A 17,357-nucleotide genomic window follows, 5' to 3' on the forward strand; every position below is an offset into this window, starting at 1 on the left:
TGCTATTCCTTTGCCAAAGGGATGTTCAATCCAAGTTATTTGAAGAACAATGGATATGGTGGGTGGGGTACTTAAATAACAAGGGTCTGACAGCCATGGAGAAAGAATTGGAGTTTGGACAATGAGACTAGAGTAAAGAAGACTGACTAGGAGGCTAAAATTTTTGTCCATATTGATTTATACCAAAGATGTGAAGGCCTGGTCTAGAGTAGTTATAATGGCCTTGGAAGGACATGGATGAGCTGGACATTTTGAACAGAAGCATTGGTAGGATTTAGTGACTAGAAATAAAGTATGAAGGGCACAAAATGACTTTAAAATTTCTAGTTTGGGACAGTAAAGGAACAGGGGATGTTTTGCTTGGAGTTAAAAAAAAATGCTAAGATTTTCTGGTTCCCTTCAAATAAGTGAAGGATTGTCACATGGAAAGAACAGATCTCTGTGGCTGCAGGGGATAGGATAAGATAAAGCGCAGTATCTTACAAGTAGAGCAAACTCAAAATGGAATAAAGGACCTTAAGAAGTAGTATATTTCTCAACGGTGAAGTAGGTCAGGCATAAATTTAATAGCTTGTCTATTGGAGATGTCTGTGTAGAGAAATACATAGTGTAGAGCTGTGCTTCTCAACCTTTTTTTTTTAAACCCTTGTCCCCTTCATAAACATAAAAATCTCATGCCTTGCTTTAATATGGAGGCTGGGTAGGATAGAGTAGGTAAATGGGGAATTAAGAATTTTTGTTTCCTGGCTATGACATAGTAATATTGGATACATTTTTAAATGTTAATTTTTCTGGTTGACACCAAAATAGAAGATTGTTTTAGGTGATTCCAAGGTTTCTTTCAACTTGAACATATTTATAACCTGAATGGGAGGTGTCAGTTTCTAAAAGTATATTGATTGACCTGTTCTATGAATTAGCAGTGAGCACCCTATAACTGGGGATACTCAAACAGTATCTGGGCCGTTATTTATTAAGGTTGTTTAAGAAAGGTTTTTTATATTAGGTTTTGGGATGGTATGTATTTGCTTTCAGATTTATAGATAGGATTTATCTTCATAAATGCTCTGGGCCTGCCTACTTCTGACAAGACTATGTTTTTTGTTTGTGAATTAGGCCTTGAAAAATCAAGGCAAGGCCTAAGAAAGGAAAAACTAGAATTGTTCATTTTCCACAGTCACAGAAGATCAGATAAATTTTGTAATTGTCAAAAAGGGAGTAAATCATAGTTGTGACACAAGGTGAAAAGAGTGCTAAACTCATGTGTAGCAACTTCAAAGGATCTCTGATGGAAAACAGTCAGGGGTGGGTGATGCTGTATTTGATGATATGTTATAAATGAATGTAATTCAGAGAAACAAGAATCTGTTCCTGGGCTGATTAGCTGGGGCCAATCTTGAAGAGAAAATGGCAAATAAACTTGAACTTGGCCTTCCTCTGTCTCTTGGAGACTGATCAGGTTTGAGCATTCAGAACTATTGGGTTCTGAATTGGATGCAGTCATCTCCATGGTCCCTTCCACCTCTAAGCCTCTGGTTCTAGCCACTATAGTATGTCTGAATGATTTTATGAATGATACTTTTTTTTTGCCTCCCTTAGTGTAGTGTTCTTCAGAGTCTGAAAGAGCTCCTGCAGAACTGGCTGTTGTGGCTTTCTATGTACATCCAAATGAAACCTGTGATGAACAGTCCTCTGTGAGTTATCTTACAACCTCTACAAGAGGTGTTGTGTACTAAAATGTTTGCATGTGGAGTTTAATAATTGGCATGAGACCTAATTGTTTCATGTAAATCCTTAGGTTTACTTTCATAAAAAATTTTTTTTGTTACTTTTCACTCTTCTTTCCATAATCCTGTGAGGAAGATTAATTCTTCAAGTTCTATTATATAAATCAGAAAGCCACTCCTAAGTCTCTAGGTTGCTTGCAAGAATTAATATAGCAAAGCACTGGAGAGCTGACATTAGAACTTGCAACTTTGGCTTCCATTCAGGTTTTTGTTTTTACTTTGGACACTTTTTTAAAATTGAGGTATGTACAATAAAATGTACCAGTCTCGGTGTACAGCTCAGTGGGCTCCCATTCAGTTTAGTTATCTTTATAAAGCACATTTCTTATTTAGATGTAAAGTCAATTTTGATGACACCTGGAAAAATTTATAATTTTGCTGTACAGTTTAGTTATGTTTCTCTGATATATTTTGGTTATATACATCCATTTATTTTGACTTTGCAATAAAACAAGAGCCCCAAATTTCCATTATGTTGATAACTGTTAAATGTGTGCTTTGCCCTCACGGTGAATGTAAGTAAGACTGACTGAATTTCAAGGAACTGCCTACTCAGGTTGTTTTGACTCTTTCTACCTAAAATCTCTGGCTTCTCCTATATTGTTATTAGCTGCATTATTCTCTAATATTAATGTTTTAAGCCTCATTTTTATAGAAAATTGCAAGCATAAATAAAAGTAAAGAAGATAGTATTATGTTACCCCCATGTGTGCATCATCCAGCTTCAACATTTATCAACTCATTAACTTTTTTCATCTAAACACTCCTCCCATTCCTCTTCCTCTGTACTAGGTTATTTTAAGCAAAACCAGTATCACTTTAACTGTAGAAAAATGATACCAGTATAACAACTAAAAAATTGATAGTTCTTAATATCTTCAGATATCTAATCAGTGTACGAATTTGCTATGTCATCAGTCACATTTTTACTTTATAAGAATCCCTTAGCTTCAGTTGCCAATAACTAGTGGTTGGCTTGATTAGATTAGCCCAGACCTATTTTTCTGTATGTTCTTATCCCTATAGTGATTTACTTTGATAGGAGAATGGAGAATGGAAGCTTCTTGAGTGTTGCCTGGAAAATTATTTTTAATTCTTCATATTCATTATTATAATGCTTCCATATATCATATATATCTGATCACTTTTAGAAGGAAATGGGGCATTAGTGGGTAGTGAAAACATCTTGTAAAGCTGTGCTTCTCAAAGTGTGATCCCTGGACCAACATCATCAACATCACCTGGGAACTTGTTAGAAATGCAAATTCTCAGACCCTACCCTAGACCTACTAAAGCAAACTGTGGAGGTAGGGCCCAGTAATCTGTGTTTTAACAAATGCTTCCATAATTTGGTGTAAGCTAAAGTTTGAGAGCCGCTATCATAAAGAAATTATATTTAAATGATTAACCTTCCCCAGAATGTTTGATATGTTCATCTGAGTGATGGTTACATGAGTATATATACATGTCAAAATTCATCAAGCTGTACACTAAGATTTGTGCATTTTATTATATGTACTGCAATAAAAAAGGGAAAAATATAAATGCTTAATAACCTCTTTGAACACCTCAATTCTGTTAATAATATGTTTGCATTTATAATCTTCACTCAACTTCCAGTGTAAGTCTTAGGCACCCAAATGTAGGTGCCTTACAGTTCCTATATTTTGTTCCCCCAAATCCTAGGATCCTATTTTGATTAGTGTCACAAATTTTGGGAGGGCATTTAAAAAGTAACTCTGCTTTCTAAAATTCTTAAGTGTACACAAATGCAGATAACTTTATCATAATACTGCTTGGCATTATAAAATATAACTGTTAAGTTCTAAATAATTCTACTTTGGAGAAATGACTTTCTGTAGATTTACTCCCTGTTTGACAGTCATATGGCATGATCATATGATGCAGAAAACTGTAGTGTAGATCACAAGGAGAGAAGGCTGAGAAACCATTCTCAGCAGTGGTTTTCTAAGGAGCATTTTCCCTTGGCACAGCAACTGGGAAGAAGGTGGGAGCCAGAGATGCTAAATGTGCTGCAGTGGGTAGAAAGTAGGAGCAGTCCTGAACAGCAAGCAAATTGTTTCATCCAAAATGCCAGTAGTGTCCTATGGAGAAACACTTCAAAGGATACTGTTCTGAGTAATCGCCATTGTTCAAATTATTTCAGATGTCTTTGTCAAGTGCTTCCAAAAATTATAGTTAAAATATAGTTTTGCAAATAGCCAGATGATTATATGGATGTCTGCCTATTTGAAAGCTCTAATCTCTCCCTGCTCACTTTGACACTGAACCATCATGGTAGTGGGTAGTGGTAAAGTCATCATCTCTCTCAAGCTGTATGACTATATACTATTCTTTATTCTTTGTACATAACCATTTGTTGGCTACCTAGGTCAGAGGGTAAAGCTATGAAATCACATTTCTAAGTCTTTTCCTAATCCACTCAACAATGAATTGAAGGACAGAGGTGAATAAATAGATAGAACCAATTATACCCATGTATGATTTAAAGAGACACACTTCATTGGTTTGGGAAAAATATGAAATATCCAGATCTGGCTTTTACTAGAAGAACAAAAGATGCCAAAAATTTTACTAATTCAGCTTCAGGACTGAACTGAATTTCAGTTAAATTAAAGTGAAAATATTTTAAACAGCATTTTAGCTTAGGAATTCAGGCAAAACTAGGTTTTGATTTGTGTACTTAAAAATTAACTTGCTGATTGCTGTCGTCTCTGGACATCATTAATTTGTCTAATGTCTGGAGTTTAATCCTTTATTTTTCTGGTATTTACTAGTAGAGTGGTTGCTGAGGATGTTCTATGAATTGGTCTTAATCGTTCCCTAGAGGGCTTGTATAGTGTTGATTAATTACTGTGGTTTAAGAAATGGGAATTATATACACATTGGAGCTCTGATTGTTTTCTGAAATCCTTAAAACTTTCTGCTATATATTATCCAGCTTTAGCTTGGAAATTGTGAAGACTTTTTCTAATATGAATCTGAATGTCATGATTTCTTATTGCAGAGAGACAACTTTAGGTGGCTCCATGAACTCTGTGTCTGACCTGATTCGGTATGTAGGGTGGCTGTCTACCATAGCAATGCGCTTGGAAAACAACAGTACTTTCTTGCTGCACTTTATTTTGGATTTCTATGAGAAGGTAGTACACATCCCTTTTTCCCTATTTAGATTTTGTGATGGCTATCCACTGTACTGCTCTATTCTTTAAATTTTCTGTACAACCTTTAAGTTGGGCTATGACTTTATTAGCATAGTTAAAATAAGCTATGTATTTTGAAGTTCTTACCTGAATAACTGACTTTCATAAAACAAAGTGGAAAAACAAATGCTTTTTTTGTAAAGTCTAGGTATCACTTCACTAGATATTCCACTGAGTTAATGCTGGCCCTAGATGAAAGTCTGTCTCTAGCATCACTTTTTGCTTATCCATTGTACATCCCAACCCTTGGTAAAAAAATGCAGATAACTTCTAGTTTCTTCAGTTCTTCCTACCTTTCAACTGCTTTATTTCTCCCAGTACCTATGATTCTGGTCTTCTTCTATTGTTTGGTAGTATTCAACATGGACAGAACTGTTATCCAGGAAGGGCACCCTGACCTCAGTTTTCGTGGCTTCTTCCCTTCACTAATACCTTGTTGTCTTGTGTTATGTTTGCGTAGAAGCATGCTCCTTTCTTTTCCAGCTTGACAGCTAACTAATATGATAAATCAGTACTTAATGGGACTTAAGAAGAAAGTCCTAAACTCTGAAATCTCTCTCCAGAAAAAAAAATAAAGGATTTTAATAATGATCTTCTAGAAATAATCCTTTATGGCAAGGTTGATGTTTTATAAGATATATTTTTAAGTATTTATAGCTACCTATTATGTTTATGAATCAGGCCCAGGCATGATGTTCTGTGATTGCTTATCCTTTACTGATGTTTCTTTTGGTGAACTTGGTTGAGAGGTTCTGGGGAATAAACTATATATTGATGTTATCATTCTTTCCAAAAGGTGTGTGATATATATATACATTATAACCTTCCGTTGGTGGTTTTGTTTCCTTCTGGGATCTTCTATCCTGCACTCCTCAGCCTGGATTCCAGTATCTTGAACCAGCTCTGTTACATTATGCACAGGTACAAAGCCTTTTTGCCATCCTATGAATTAGTACATCATAATTCTATCTTCATTTTTCAACTATACAATAAATTATAATTTATAAATACACTACAATAAATTTATTATATATAATACAATAAAATATTAAATGCAATGAAATTATTATCCATTTTCTGCCAGGACCTATGGAAGTAGGGAATATGGCTTTCTCTTGAGAATGACCTTCCAATAAGGGGCTGTTTTAACTGGGTTTTTTTTGTTGTTTGTTTTGTTTTTAGTATCATTAATCTAGAATTAATGAGAAACATTATGTTTACTAGACTCGCCCCATCATCAAGTCCCCCCCACATACCCCATTGCAGTCACTGTCCATCAGCATAGTAAGATGCTATAGAATAACTACTTGTCTTCTCTGTGTTCTACAGCCCTCCCCGTGCCCCTCCACTACATTATGTCTGCTAATCGTAATGCCCCTTTTTTTCCCCTATCCCTCCCTTCCCACTCATCCTCCCCAGTCCCTTTCCCTTTGGTAACTGTTAGTCCATTCTTGGGTTCTGTGAGTCTGCTGCTGTTTTGTTCTTTCAGTTTTTTTCTTTGTTCTTATACTCCACAGATGAGTGAAATCATTTGATACTTGTCTTTTTCCGCCTGGCTTATTTCACTGAGCATAATACTCTCTAGCTCCGTCCATGTTGTTGCAAATGGTAGGATCTGTTTTCTTCTTATGGCTGAATAATATTCCATTGTGTATATGTACCACGTCTTTATCCATTCATCTACTGATGGACACTTAGGTTGCTTCCATATCTTGGATATTGTAAATAGTGCTGCGATAAACATAGGGGTGCATATGTCTTTTTCAAACTGGGCTGCTGCATTCTTAGGGTAAATTCCTAGGAGTGGAATTCCTGGGTCAAATGGTATTTCTATTTTCAGTTTTTGAGGAACCTCCATACTGCTTTTCACAATGGTTGAACTAATTTACATTGCCACCAGCAGTGTAGGACGGTTCCCCTTTCTCCACATCCTTGCCAACATTTGTTGTTGTTCGTCTTTTGGATGTTGGCCATCCTAACAGGTGTGAGGTGATATGTCATTGTGGTTTTAATTTGCATTTCTCTGATGATTAGTGATGTGGAGCATCTTTTCATGTGCCTGTTGGCCATCTGAATTACTTCTTTGGAGAAGTGTCTGTTCAGATCCTCTGACCATTTTTGAATTGGATTATTTGCTTTTTGTTTGTTGAGGTGCGTGAGCTCTTTATATATTTTGGATGTCAACCCTTTATCAGTATGTCATTAATGAATATATTCTCCCATACTGTAGGATGCCTTTTTGTTCTATTGATGGTGTCCTTTGCTGTACAGAAGCTTTTCAGCTTGATATAGTTCCACTTGTTCATTTTTGCTTTTGTTTCCCTTGCCCAGGGAGATATGTTCATGAAGAAGTTGCTCATGTTTATGTCCAAGAGGTTTTTGTCTATGTTTTTTTCAAAGATTTTTATGGTTTCATGACTTACATTCAGATCTTTGATCCATTTTGAATTTTCTTTTGTGTATTGGGTTAGATAATGATCCAGTTTCATTCTCTTACATGTAGCTGTCCAGTTTTGCCAACACCAGCTGTTGAAAAGGCTGTCATTTCCCCATTGTATATCCATGGCTCCTTTGTCATATCTTAATTGACCACATATGTTTGGGTTAATATCTGGACTCTCTATTCTGTTCCACTGGTCTGTGGGTCTGTTCTTGTGCCAGTACCAAATTGTCTTCATTACTGTGGCTTTGCAGTAGAGCTTGAAGTGGGGAAGCAAGATCCCCCCTGCTTTATTCTTCCTTCTCAGGATCGCTTTGGCTATTCAGGGTCTTTTGTCGTTCCATACGAATTTTAGAGCTATTTGTTCCAATTCGTTGAAGAATGCTGCTGTTATTTTGATAGGCATTGCATTGACTCTGTACATTGCTTTAGGCAGGATGGCCATTTTGACAATATTAATTCTTCCTAGCCAAGAGCATGGGATGAGTTTCCATTTGTTAGTGTCCTTTTTAATTTCTCTTGAGTGTCTTGTAGTTTTCAGGGTACAGGTCTTTCACTTCCTTGGTTAGGTTTATTCCTAGGTATTTTATACTTTTTGATGCAATTGTGGATGGAATTGTTTTCCTGATTTCTCTTTCTGCTATTTCGTTGTTAGTGTATAGGAAAGCAATGGATTTGTGTGTGTTAACTTTGTATCCTGCAACTTTGCTGAGTTCCGATATTAGTTCTAGTAGTTTTGGAATGGAGTCTTTAGGGTTTTTTATGTACAATATCATGTCATCTGCACAAAGTGACAGTTTGACTTCTTCTTTACCAATCTGGATGCCTTGTTTTCTTTGTTTTGTCTGATTGCCGTGGCTAGGACCTCCAGTACTATGTTGAATAACAGTGGGGAGAGTGGGCATCCCTATCGTGTTCCCGATCTTAGAGGAAAAGCTTTCAGCTTCTCTCTGTTAAGTATGATGTTCTCTGTGGGTTTGTCATATATGGCCTTTATTATGTTGAGGTACTTGCCCTCTATACCCATTTTGTTGAGAGTTTTTATCATGAATGGATGTTGAATTTTGTCAAATGCTTTTTCAGCTTCTGTGGAGATGATCATGTGGTTTTTGTCCTTCTGTTTGTTGATGTGGTGGATGATGTTGATGGGTTTTCGAATGTTGTACCATCCTTGTATCCCTGAGATGAATCCCACTTGATCATGGTGTATGATCCTCTTGATGTGTTTTTTAATTCGGTTTGCTAATATTTTGTTGAGTATTTTTGCATCTATGTTCATCAGGGATATTGGTCTGTAATTTTCTTTTTTTGTGGTATCTTTGCCTAGTTTTGGTATTAGAGTGATGCTAGCTTCATAGAATGAGTTTGGAAGTATTCCCTCCTCTATTTTTTGGGAAACTTTAAGGAGAATGGGTATATGTCTGAAAAAATTCAGCAGTGAATCCATCTGGCCCAGGAGTTTTGTTCTTGGGTAGTTTTTTGATAAGCGAGTCAGTTTCGTTGCTGGTAATTGGTCTGTTTAGGTTTTTTGTTAACTGTGTTGTTTTTAAAATGTCACTGTTGGGGATATGGATTTTAAAAATTCATAGTTAAGGATCTTTTGTGCAGTGGTACTGCTGCATTCAGCATTGTTAATTCTCATTGCCATGTCTTAAAGAAAAATTAGACATTTGCTGATACCTGGTTTAGGTCTATGTAGTTTCTCCAGTAAAAACATTTTCTGGGCAATAAAGGGAGCTTTGCTGATTATATGAAACTGTAAGTATTCTGATCCCCTCTCATTCTTTCACTTATGGACCGAAATTACTCCTTTTAGTTCATAAGTTTAAACCCTTTTGGCATTATTTGTAGGAATATGCCAAGGTTAAAATGTAAAAAACTAATTAGATAATAGTTCTCAGGCAAGAGAAAAATTACAGTTCTGTTTTCCTTTTATCATTTTTACTGCACCTGTTTTTCTACATTAAGAAAATACAGTGTCAGTGACTGCTTTTGCAACTCTATTGATTTTTTAGTAGTGAAGCATTAAAAGCATTCCCTTCATTGTTTTCTTTTTACTGAAGTATAATTTATATACAGCCAAGTACATATCTTAAATGTACAGCTCAATATTTGAGCCTCTGTTAATTAAAAAATACATATTTTCAGATCCTCTTCCTGTATTGAAGTATAATAGACATACAATATTGTATTAGTTTTAGGTGTACAATGTAGTGATTTTACAGTTTATTCATTACAAAATGCTCATGTAATTAAGTGTAGTCTCTTAATTTTTATTCTTTGAGGAGAATGTACCACAAAAGGATAAAAACCTTAACTAGACAGCTGAATATTTGCGTATGTACACATCTGCACATACTTACATTTAAACTGTACACTTCATTTATTTATATTTCAAAGGCATTTAATGTTAAAAATCAAATTCATTCTATTTGATCTCCTTTTTAGGTATCGTAAAAATTTGACTGCTGCAAAGAAAAATGAGTTGGTACACAAGGTATGGATAATAAACCTCTGTGTTAAATCACCCTTGCTTAAAAACTGAGTGTACATAGATATGATATGTTGGAATAAAAAGGAAAAGGAGGGTAGATGATCATGACAATTTTTTTCTTTTCCAATAGACAAAATCAGAGTTCAGTTTCAGCAGCAAGACCTATCAAGAATTTAATTACTATCTGACAGCCATGGTTGATTGCCTGTGGACATCCAAACCCTTCCAAAGAGGATTTTCTATTGACCCCAAAGTCTTAGAAAAAGCTGGAGTAACTGAATATAAAAACAGTTTAAATTTAGTCCACCACCCTGCTCTGTTGAGTTACGCTGTTTCCTTTCTGCTACAGGTAAGGGCATTTAAAGAATTTTTAGATTTTGTATAAGAATACTGTGATTGCAGAAATAGGAAATGCCATGAATTTAGAGTGTCTGAATTGCAAGACATGTTCAAGCATTACTTTTTGAGTACCAGCTAAATTATGGGCATTGTGCTAGGATCTGGAGATTCAAAGTGAACTTAAGGCTCTATCCTCTGAGAGCTTGGGCTGTGGCAGAGACAGACTTGTAAACATTACTACAATACAGTGTGGCCAGGTGAGAAAAGGTAATTGTGAGAAAGATGGGGGAGTGATTATTAGTTCAGTTCTACTTGGGTAGAGAAAGGTAAGAAAAGGCTTCAGAGAAGTGGAAGCTCTCCTAAAATCCTTCTAAACAAAATGGAAAATATAGGCTACATAATATTACAATTAGAATTGGAGTCTTAACCAGAGACTACTGATTTAAGGAATTGATGTCAATATGCCAGCAGGGGCAGTCTTCTCAGGACTTTATCATCAGGCCTGTCATTTTCAGGATTTTTCAGTGACTTAAGGAAGAACTCAGATGGTGTTCAAGTCAAATGTGTGGATGACACAACAGGATGGAATTATAAATACACTGATAGAATCCAGGTTCATAATTGCCTTAACAGCTTGGAACATGAAAAAATCTAACAACGTGAAAAAAAAAAGTTCAGAATGGGAGAGATACTCATTAAATAAATGTTTAATATATGCATGGAATGAAACAGGCAGTGTAATGGACAAGACACATCTGGGTGATATCCTCATAGAGCATACAGTCTAGTTGGGGAGGCAGTCATTAAATCGACATGTTACAATAAAGAATGAAGAGTAATACAGGGAAAGTGCAGAGGACAATGAACAAATATACCAGGTGCTAACCTAGTTTAGGCTTTAAAAGTGATACTAATCAGAGTTTTGAAGGATGAGCATCAGCCTGTCAAGGCAGGAGCATATTTGAGGAAAAATGCAAAGACAGAGCAGGAGACAACAAACTTTTACTGTTATAGGGCCAGATTATAAATATTTTAGGTTTTGCAGGTCATGTGGTCTCTGTGGACTTTGCCATTATATGTGAAAGCAGCAACAGACAGTGGTTAAACAAACGGGCATAGCTGTGTTCCAGTAAAAGCTTATTTACAAAAACAGCTGTTGGGCTGGGTGTGGGCTGTGATTTGCTGACCCCTATGTTAGAGCTTGCCATGTTTGAGAAACTTAAGTTGAATTGTAGGGTTTGAGCACAGATTCTACCCTGACCGAGTAGCAGGAGTAACTAGGATGTTTTTCCAAAGTAGATAAAGTAAACATCCTTGATTGCTCCCATGGAAATTCTGATTTAATAACTCTAGAGTGACATCCAGGGTCTGCTTTTTTAATGTAATTCTTCTGATATACAAGGGTTGAGAGCCACTGGGCTAGACTATAGAATAGTAGGAGATGAAGTTTTGAAATGTAGTCAAGGACCAGATGGGGAAAAAAGTAATATGTAGTCCTTCAAAAACATTTCAATAGATTTATTTCAATATTTGAATAAAAATTACATTTTTAAGTACATAAAGGAATTTCAGAGGTCATACAGTTTAGTAATTTTCTGATATTCCTTTCTCTTTTTCTCTTTTCTTGCCTTCATAATAACTTGCCTGATTTATCATACAATATATAAAACTCATTTTAAATTAATAGTATTAATATTACTACTAATAATGAGACTACTGGGTGAAATTTGAAATAGTTTTTTGGCCCCTGGACTAAATCTTACTAAAAATGTACAGTGCACATAACAGTATTTCATATACAGTTAGGTACATTTGTTTCACTTTGCTTTTGTGCTTTAGAGATTGCTTTTTCTTTTTTATTTAATTTAATTTTTAGATTATGTAAAACGTTTACATGATTCCAAATACTAAGCTGTAGAAATCTCACCTCCATCCTCATCTCCTCCATTGCTTCTCCTCTTTGTCTTCTTTGTGTGTCTGGTTATCTTTGATCATAAGCTAGATACCTGCAATATTATTTGTAGAAAGAATCAGAAGATTAGAATGATATCTTCAGCAGAGAAAACTTTCAATTGTATCTCACAAGTACCTAGGGGAGCTCTTTGTTTGGGACTACCCTAATCCAAATTCTATGCCTGAGATTCCCTGGACCATCGTGGACAGACTGCAAGCCTGTGAGAAGGCTAACTTACTTCTGGTGAACTCTTTCCCTGAAGGCATAGCCCTTTGTGTTTCTAGTTTAATGTGAGGGTTGGTTTATAAGAGTTCCCACTTTTGACCTATCCTATGCTTTGACTTTAGTCATCTTAGCCTTTTGAGGCTATGGAAGTGCAGCTTGGTTTTGCAGCTGATTCCTCTGAATTGGAAAGTTCTCTCAAGCCAAGAGTGACTTTGAGAATTAGGTTTAGCTGTCTGTCATCTTCTATATTGTGGTTTAAGATTTTGGCATTACTCACCATAACCTAAACTCTTTGTTACTTTTTTTTTTTTTTACAAAACTTTATTTTGTAGAAAGGACTAGTGATTACCAAAGGGGAGGGGTGGGGGAGGGAGGGTGGGGAGGGAAGGAGAAGGGGAATAAAGGATGTTGTGATTAGTACACATGGTGTGAGGGAGGTCACGGGGAAGACAGTGTAGCACAGAGAAGACAAGTAGTGACTCTGTGGCATCTTACTACACTGATGGACAGTGACTGCCATGGGGTTTGGGGGGGACTCGATAATATGGGTGAATGTAGTAACCGCATTATTTTTTCTGTGAAACCTTCATAAGAGTGTATATCAATGATACCTTAATAAAAAAAACTTTATTTTGTAAATTTAAAACATACAAAAGTAGAAATAGTAGAATGAACCCCCATCCCATCACTCAGTGGTCTCTTCTCCCACCCAGTTTTACAGCCTCCTCTCACCCAATTATTTTGAAGCAAACACCAAATATTCTACAATTTTACTGCAAATGTTTCATTATATACCTGGATAAGATATGGGCACTTTTAAAAAATTTGTCTCTTCCTTTTTTAAACAGCTTTATTAAGATATAACTCAAATATAATACAATCTACCCATTTAAAGGATACAGTTTAATAGTTGTTAGTATATTCACAGAGTTGTGCATCCATCACCACAATCTATTTTAGAATATTTTTGTTACCCCAAAAAGAAGCCCCATACCCCTAAGCCATCACTCCACAGTCTCCCCATTCCCCAGTCCTAGGCAAACACTCATCTGATATGTAGATTTGCTTATTCTGGAAATTCATAAAAACGAGCCCATATATAAAAAAAAGAAAAACAACAACAGAAAAAAAACAAACCCATACAATATGTGTTTTTTGTGACTGGCTTTTTTCACTTAACATGTTTTCAAGGTTTACCCAAGTCAGCATGTATTAGTACTTCATTTGTTTTTACTTTCAAGTAATATTCCTTTGTATAGGTACACTACATTTTGCTTATCGATTCATCAGTTGATGGGCATTTGGGTTATTTCCACTTCTTGGCTATTATGAATGATGCTTCTGTAAATATTTATATACATGGTTTGTGTGGACATATATTTTCATTTCTCTTGGGTATTAATTATACTTAAGGGTGGGAATCCTTATTATGCCACCTCTGTTTAACTACTGGAGGAACTTCCAGACTGTTGGCCAGAGTAGCTGTAGCATTTTACATTCCCAACAGAAGTGTGTGAGGGTTCCAATTTCTCCATATATTCCCCAAGATTTGTTATTACCTGTTTTTTTTTATTCTGGCCATCCTAGAGGATGTGAAGTAGTATCTCATTGTGGTTTTCATTTGCATTTCCCTGATAGCTATTGATATTCAGCATCTTTTCATGTGTTTATTCTCATTTGTGTATTTTCTTTGGAGAAATGTCTATTCAGATCCTTTGCCCATTTTTATATTTGGTTATTTATCTTAGTGCGATTGACTTATAAGAGTCATTTCTATATTCTAGATTCAAATCACTTATCAGACATGATTTTTAATAGGTTTCTATTATGTGGGTTGTCTCTTTAGTATCTTCTGAAGGACAAAAGTTTTTAATTTTGATGAGCTCTAATTCATGAACTTTATCTTTTATCACTTGTGCTTTTATTTTTTAATGCCTCCCCTTTCCCTCCCTCCCCTCAGCCTCTGGCAACTACCATTCTACACATTGCTTCTATTAGCTTGATTATTTTAGTCATCATATAAATGGTATTATGTAGTATTTGTCCTTCTGCATTTGGCTTATTTCGCTTAGCATAATTTCCTCCAGATTCATTCATATTGTCATATCAGGATTTCCTTCTTTTTAAAGACTGCATAATATTCCATTATATGTATATATCACATTTTCTTTATCCATTTATCTGTTAATTGTCTTGGCTATTGTGAGTAATGCTGCAGTGAACATGGCAGTGAAGATACCTCTTCAAGATCCTAATTTCATTTCATTTGTATATATACCCAGAAGTGGAATTGCTGGATCATATGGTAGCTCTATTTTTAATTTTTTGAGGAACCTCCATACTGTTTTCCATAGCAATTGGAGCAATTTACATTCCCAATAGTGTACAAGGATTGCTTTTCTCCATATCTGCTCCAACATTTGTTATTTTCTTTTATAAAAGTCATCTTAATAGGTGTAAAGTTGTATCTCATTGTGGTTTTGACTTGCATTTATCTTGATTAGTGATGTTGAGCACCTTTCATACATCTCTTGGCCATTTACATGTATTCTTTTTTTTTAGTATTTATTTTCTTTATTAAGGTATCATTGATATGCACTCTTATGAAGGTTTCACATGAAAAAACAATGTGGTTACTACATTTACCCATATTATCAAGTCCCCACCGATACTACAATGCAGCCACTGTCCGTCCATCAGTGTAGTAAGATGCCACAGATTCACTATTTGCCTTCTCTGTGCTACACTGTTTTCCCCCATGATCCCCCACACCATGTGTACTAAACATAATACCCCTCAATCCCCTTCTCCTCTCTCCCCACCCACCCTCCCACACCCCTCCCCTTTGGTAACCACTAGTTCCATCTTGGAGTTTCTGAGTCGGCTGCTATTTTGTTCCTTCAGTTTTGCTTCATTGTTGTACTGCACAAATGAGGGAAATCATTTGGCACTTGTCTTTCTCTGCCTGGCTTATTTCACTGAGCATAATGTCCTCCAGCTCCATCCATGTTGTTGCAAATGGTAGGATTTGTTTCTTTCTTATGGCTGAATAGTATTTCATTGTGTGTATGTACCGCATCTTCTTTATCCATTAATCTACTGATGGACACTTAGGTTGCATCCATATTTTGGCTATTGTAAAAAGTGCTGTGATAAACATAGGGGTGCATATGTCTTTTTGAATCTGAGAGGTTGTATTCTCTGGGTAAATTCCAAGGAGTGGGATTCCTGGGTCAAATGGTATTTCTATTTTTAGTGTTCTGAGGAACCTCCATATTGCTTTCCACAATGGTTGAACTAGTTTACATTCCCACCAGCAGTGTAGGAGGGTTCCCCTTTCTCCACATCCTCGCCAGCATTTGTTGTTCTTAGTCTCTTTGATGCTGGCCATCCTTACTGGTGTGAGGTGATATCTCATTGTGGTTTTAATTTGCATTTCCCTGATGATTAGTGATGAGTATCTTTTCATGTGTCTGTTAGCCATCTGAATTTCTTCTTTGGAGAACTGTCTCTTCATATGCTCTGCCCAATTTGTTAATTGGGTTATTTGCTTTTTGGGTGTTGAGGCATGTAAGTTCTTTATATATTTTGGATGTTAACCCCTTGTCAGATATGTCATTTACAAATATATTCTCCTATACTGTAGGATGCCTTTATGTTCTGCTGATGGTGTCCTTTGCTGTACAGAAGCTTTTTAGTATGATGTAGTCCCATTTGTTCATTTTTTATTTTGTTTCCCTTGCCCTAAGGGATGCGTTCTGGAAAAAGTTGCTCATGTTTATATTCAAGAGATTTTGCCTATGTTTTCTTCTAAGAGTTTTATGGTTTCATGACTTACATTCAGGTCTTTGATCCATTTTGATTTGACTTTTGTGTATGGGGTTAGACAATAATCCAGTTTCATTCTCTTGCATGTAGCTGTCCAGTTTTGCCAACCAGCTGTTGACGGGGCTGTCATTTCCCCATTGCATGTCTATGGCTCCTTTATTGTATATTAATTGACCATGTATGTTTGGGTTAATATCTGGACTCTCTGTTCTGTTCCACTGGTCTGTGGCTCTGTTCTTGTGCCAGTACCAAATTTTCTTCATTACTGTGGCTTTGTAGTAGAGGTTCAAGTTGGGAAACGAGATCCCCCCTGCTTTATTCTTCTCAAGATTGCTTTGGCTATTCAGGGTCTTTTGTGGTTCCATATGAATTTTAGAAATATTTACTCCAGTTCATTGAAGAATGCTTTTGGTATTTTGATAGGGATTGCATTGAATCTGTAGATTGCTTTAGGCAGGATGGCCATTTTGACAATATTGATCCTTCCCAGGAGAATGGGATGAGTTTACATTTGTTAGTGTCCTCTTTAATTTCTCTTAAAGAATGTCTTGTAGTTTTCAGGGTATAGGTCTTTCACTTCCTTGGTTAGGTTTATTCCTAGGTATTTTATTGTTTTTGATGCAATTGTGAATGGAGTTGTTTTCCTTCTTTCTTTTTCTGTTGGTTCATTGTTAGTGTATAGGAAAGCAACAGATTTGTGTGTATTAATTTTGTATCCTGCAACTTTGCTGAATTCAGATAGTCTAGTAGTTTAGGAGTGGAGTCTTTAGGATTTTTTATGTACAATGTCATGTCATCTGCATATTGTGACAGTTTAACTTCTTCTTTACCAATCTGGATGCCTTGTATTTCTTTGTTTTGCCTGATTGCCGTGGCTAGGACCTCCAGTACTATGTTGAATAACAGTGGGGAGAGTGGGCATCACGGGCTTGTTCCCGATCTTAGAGGAAAACCTTTCAGCTTCTTGCTGTCAAGTATGATTTTGCCTGTGGGTTTGTCATATATGGCCTTTATTATATTGAGGTACTTAATCTCTGTACCTGTTTTGTTGAGAGTTTTTATCATG

General features: G+C 36.0%; 1 protein-coding gene across 2 annotated transcripts in view; it reads left to right on the forward strand.

The window, feature by feature from the left end:
• The window catches only part of CENPI (centromere protein I), a 66,425-nt gene that overhangs the window by 41,411 nt on the left and 7,657 nt on the right, over positions 1–17,357 (forward strand). For both annotated transcript variants that reach the window (XM_036932813.2, XM_036932814.2), the window contains exons 15-19: positions 1,600–1,694; positions 4,816–4,951; positions 5,808–5,932; positions 9,900–9,948; positions 10,076–10,294. In XM_036932813.2, coding sequence (XP_036788708.1) covers positions 1,600–1,694; positions 4,816–4,951; positions 5,808–5,932; positions 9,900–9,948; positions 10,076–10,294 — 624 coding nt within the window. The remainder of the gene's footprint in view (positions 1–1,599; positions 1,695–4,815; positions 4,952–5,807; positions 5,933–9,899; positions 9,949–10,075; positions 10,295–17,357) is intronic.

This window comes from Manis pentadactyla, chromosome X (assembly GCF_030020395.1).
Source record: "Manis pentadactyla isolate mManPen7 chromosome X, mManPen7.hap1, whole genome shotgun sequence".
NCBI classification, from domain to species: Eukaryota; Metazoa; Chordata; class Mammalia; order Pholidota; family Manidae; genus Manis; species Manis pentadactyla.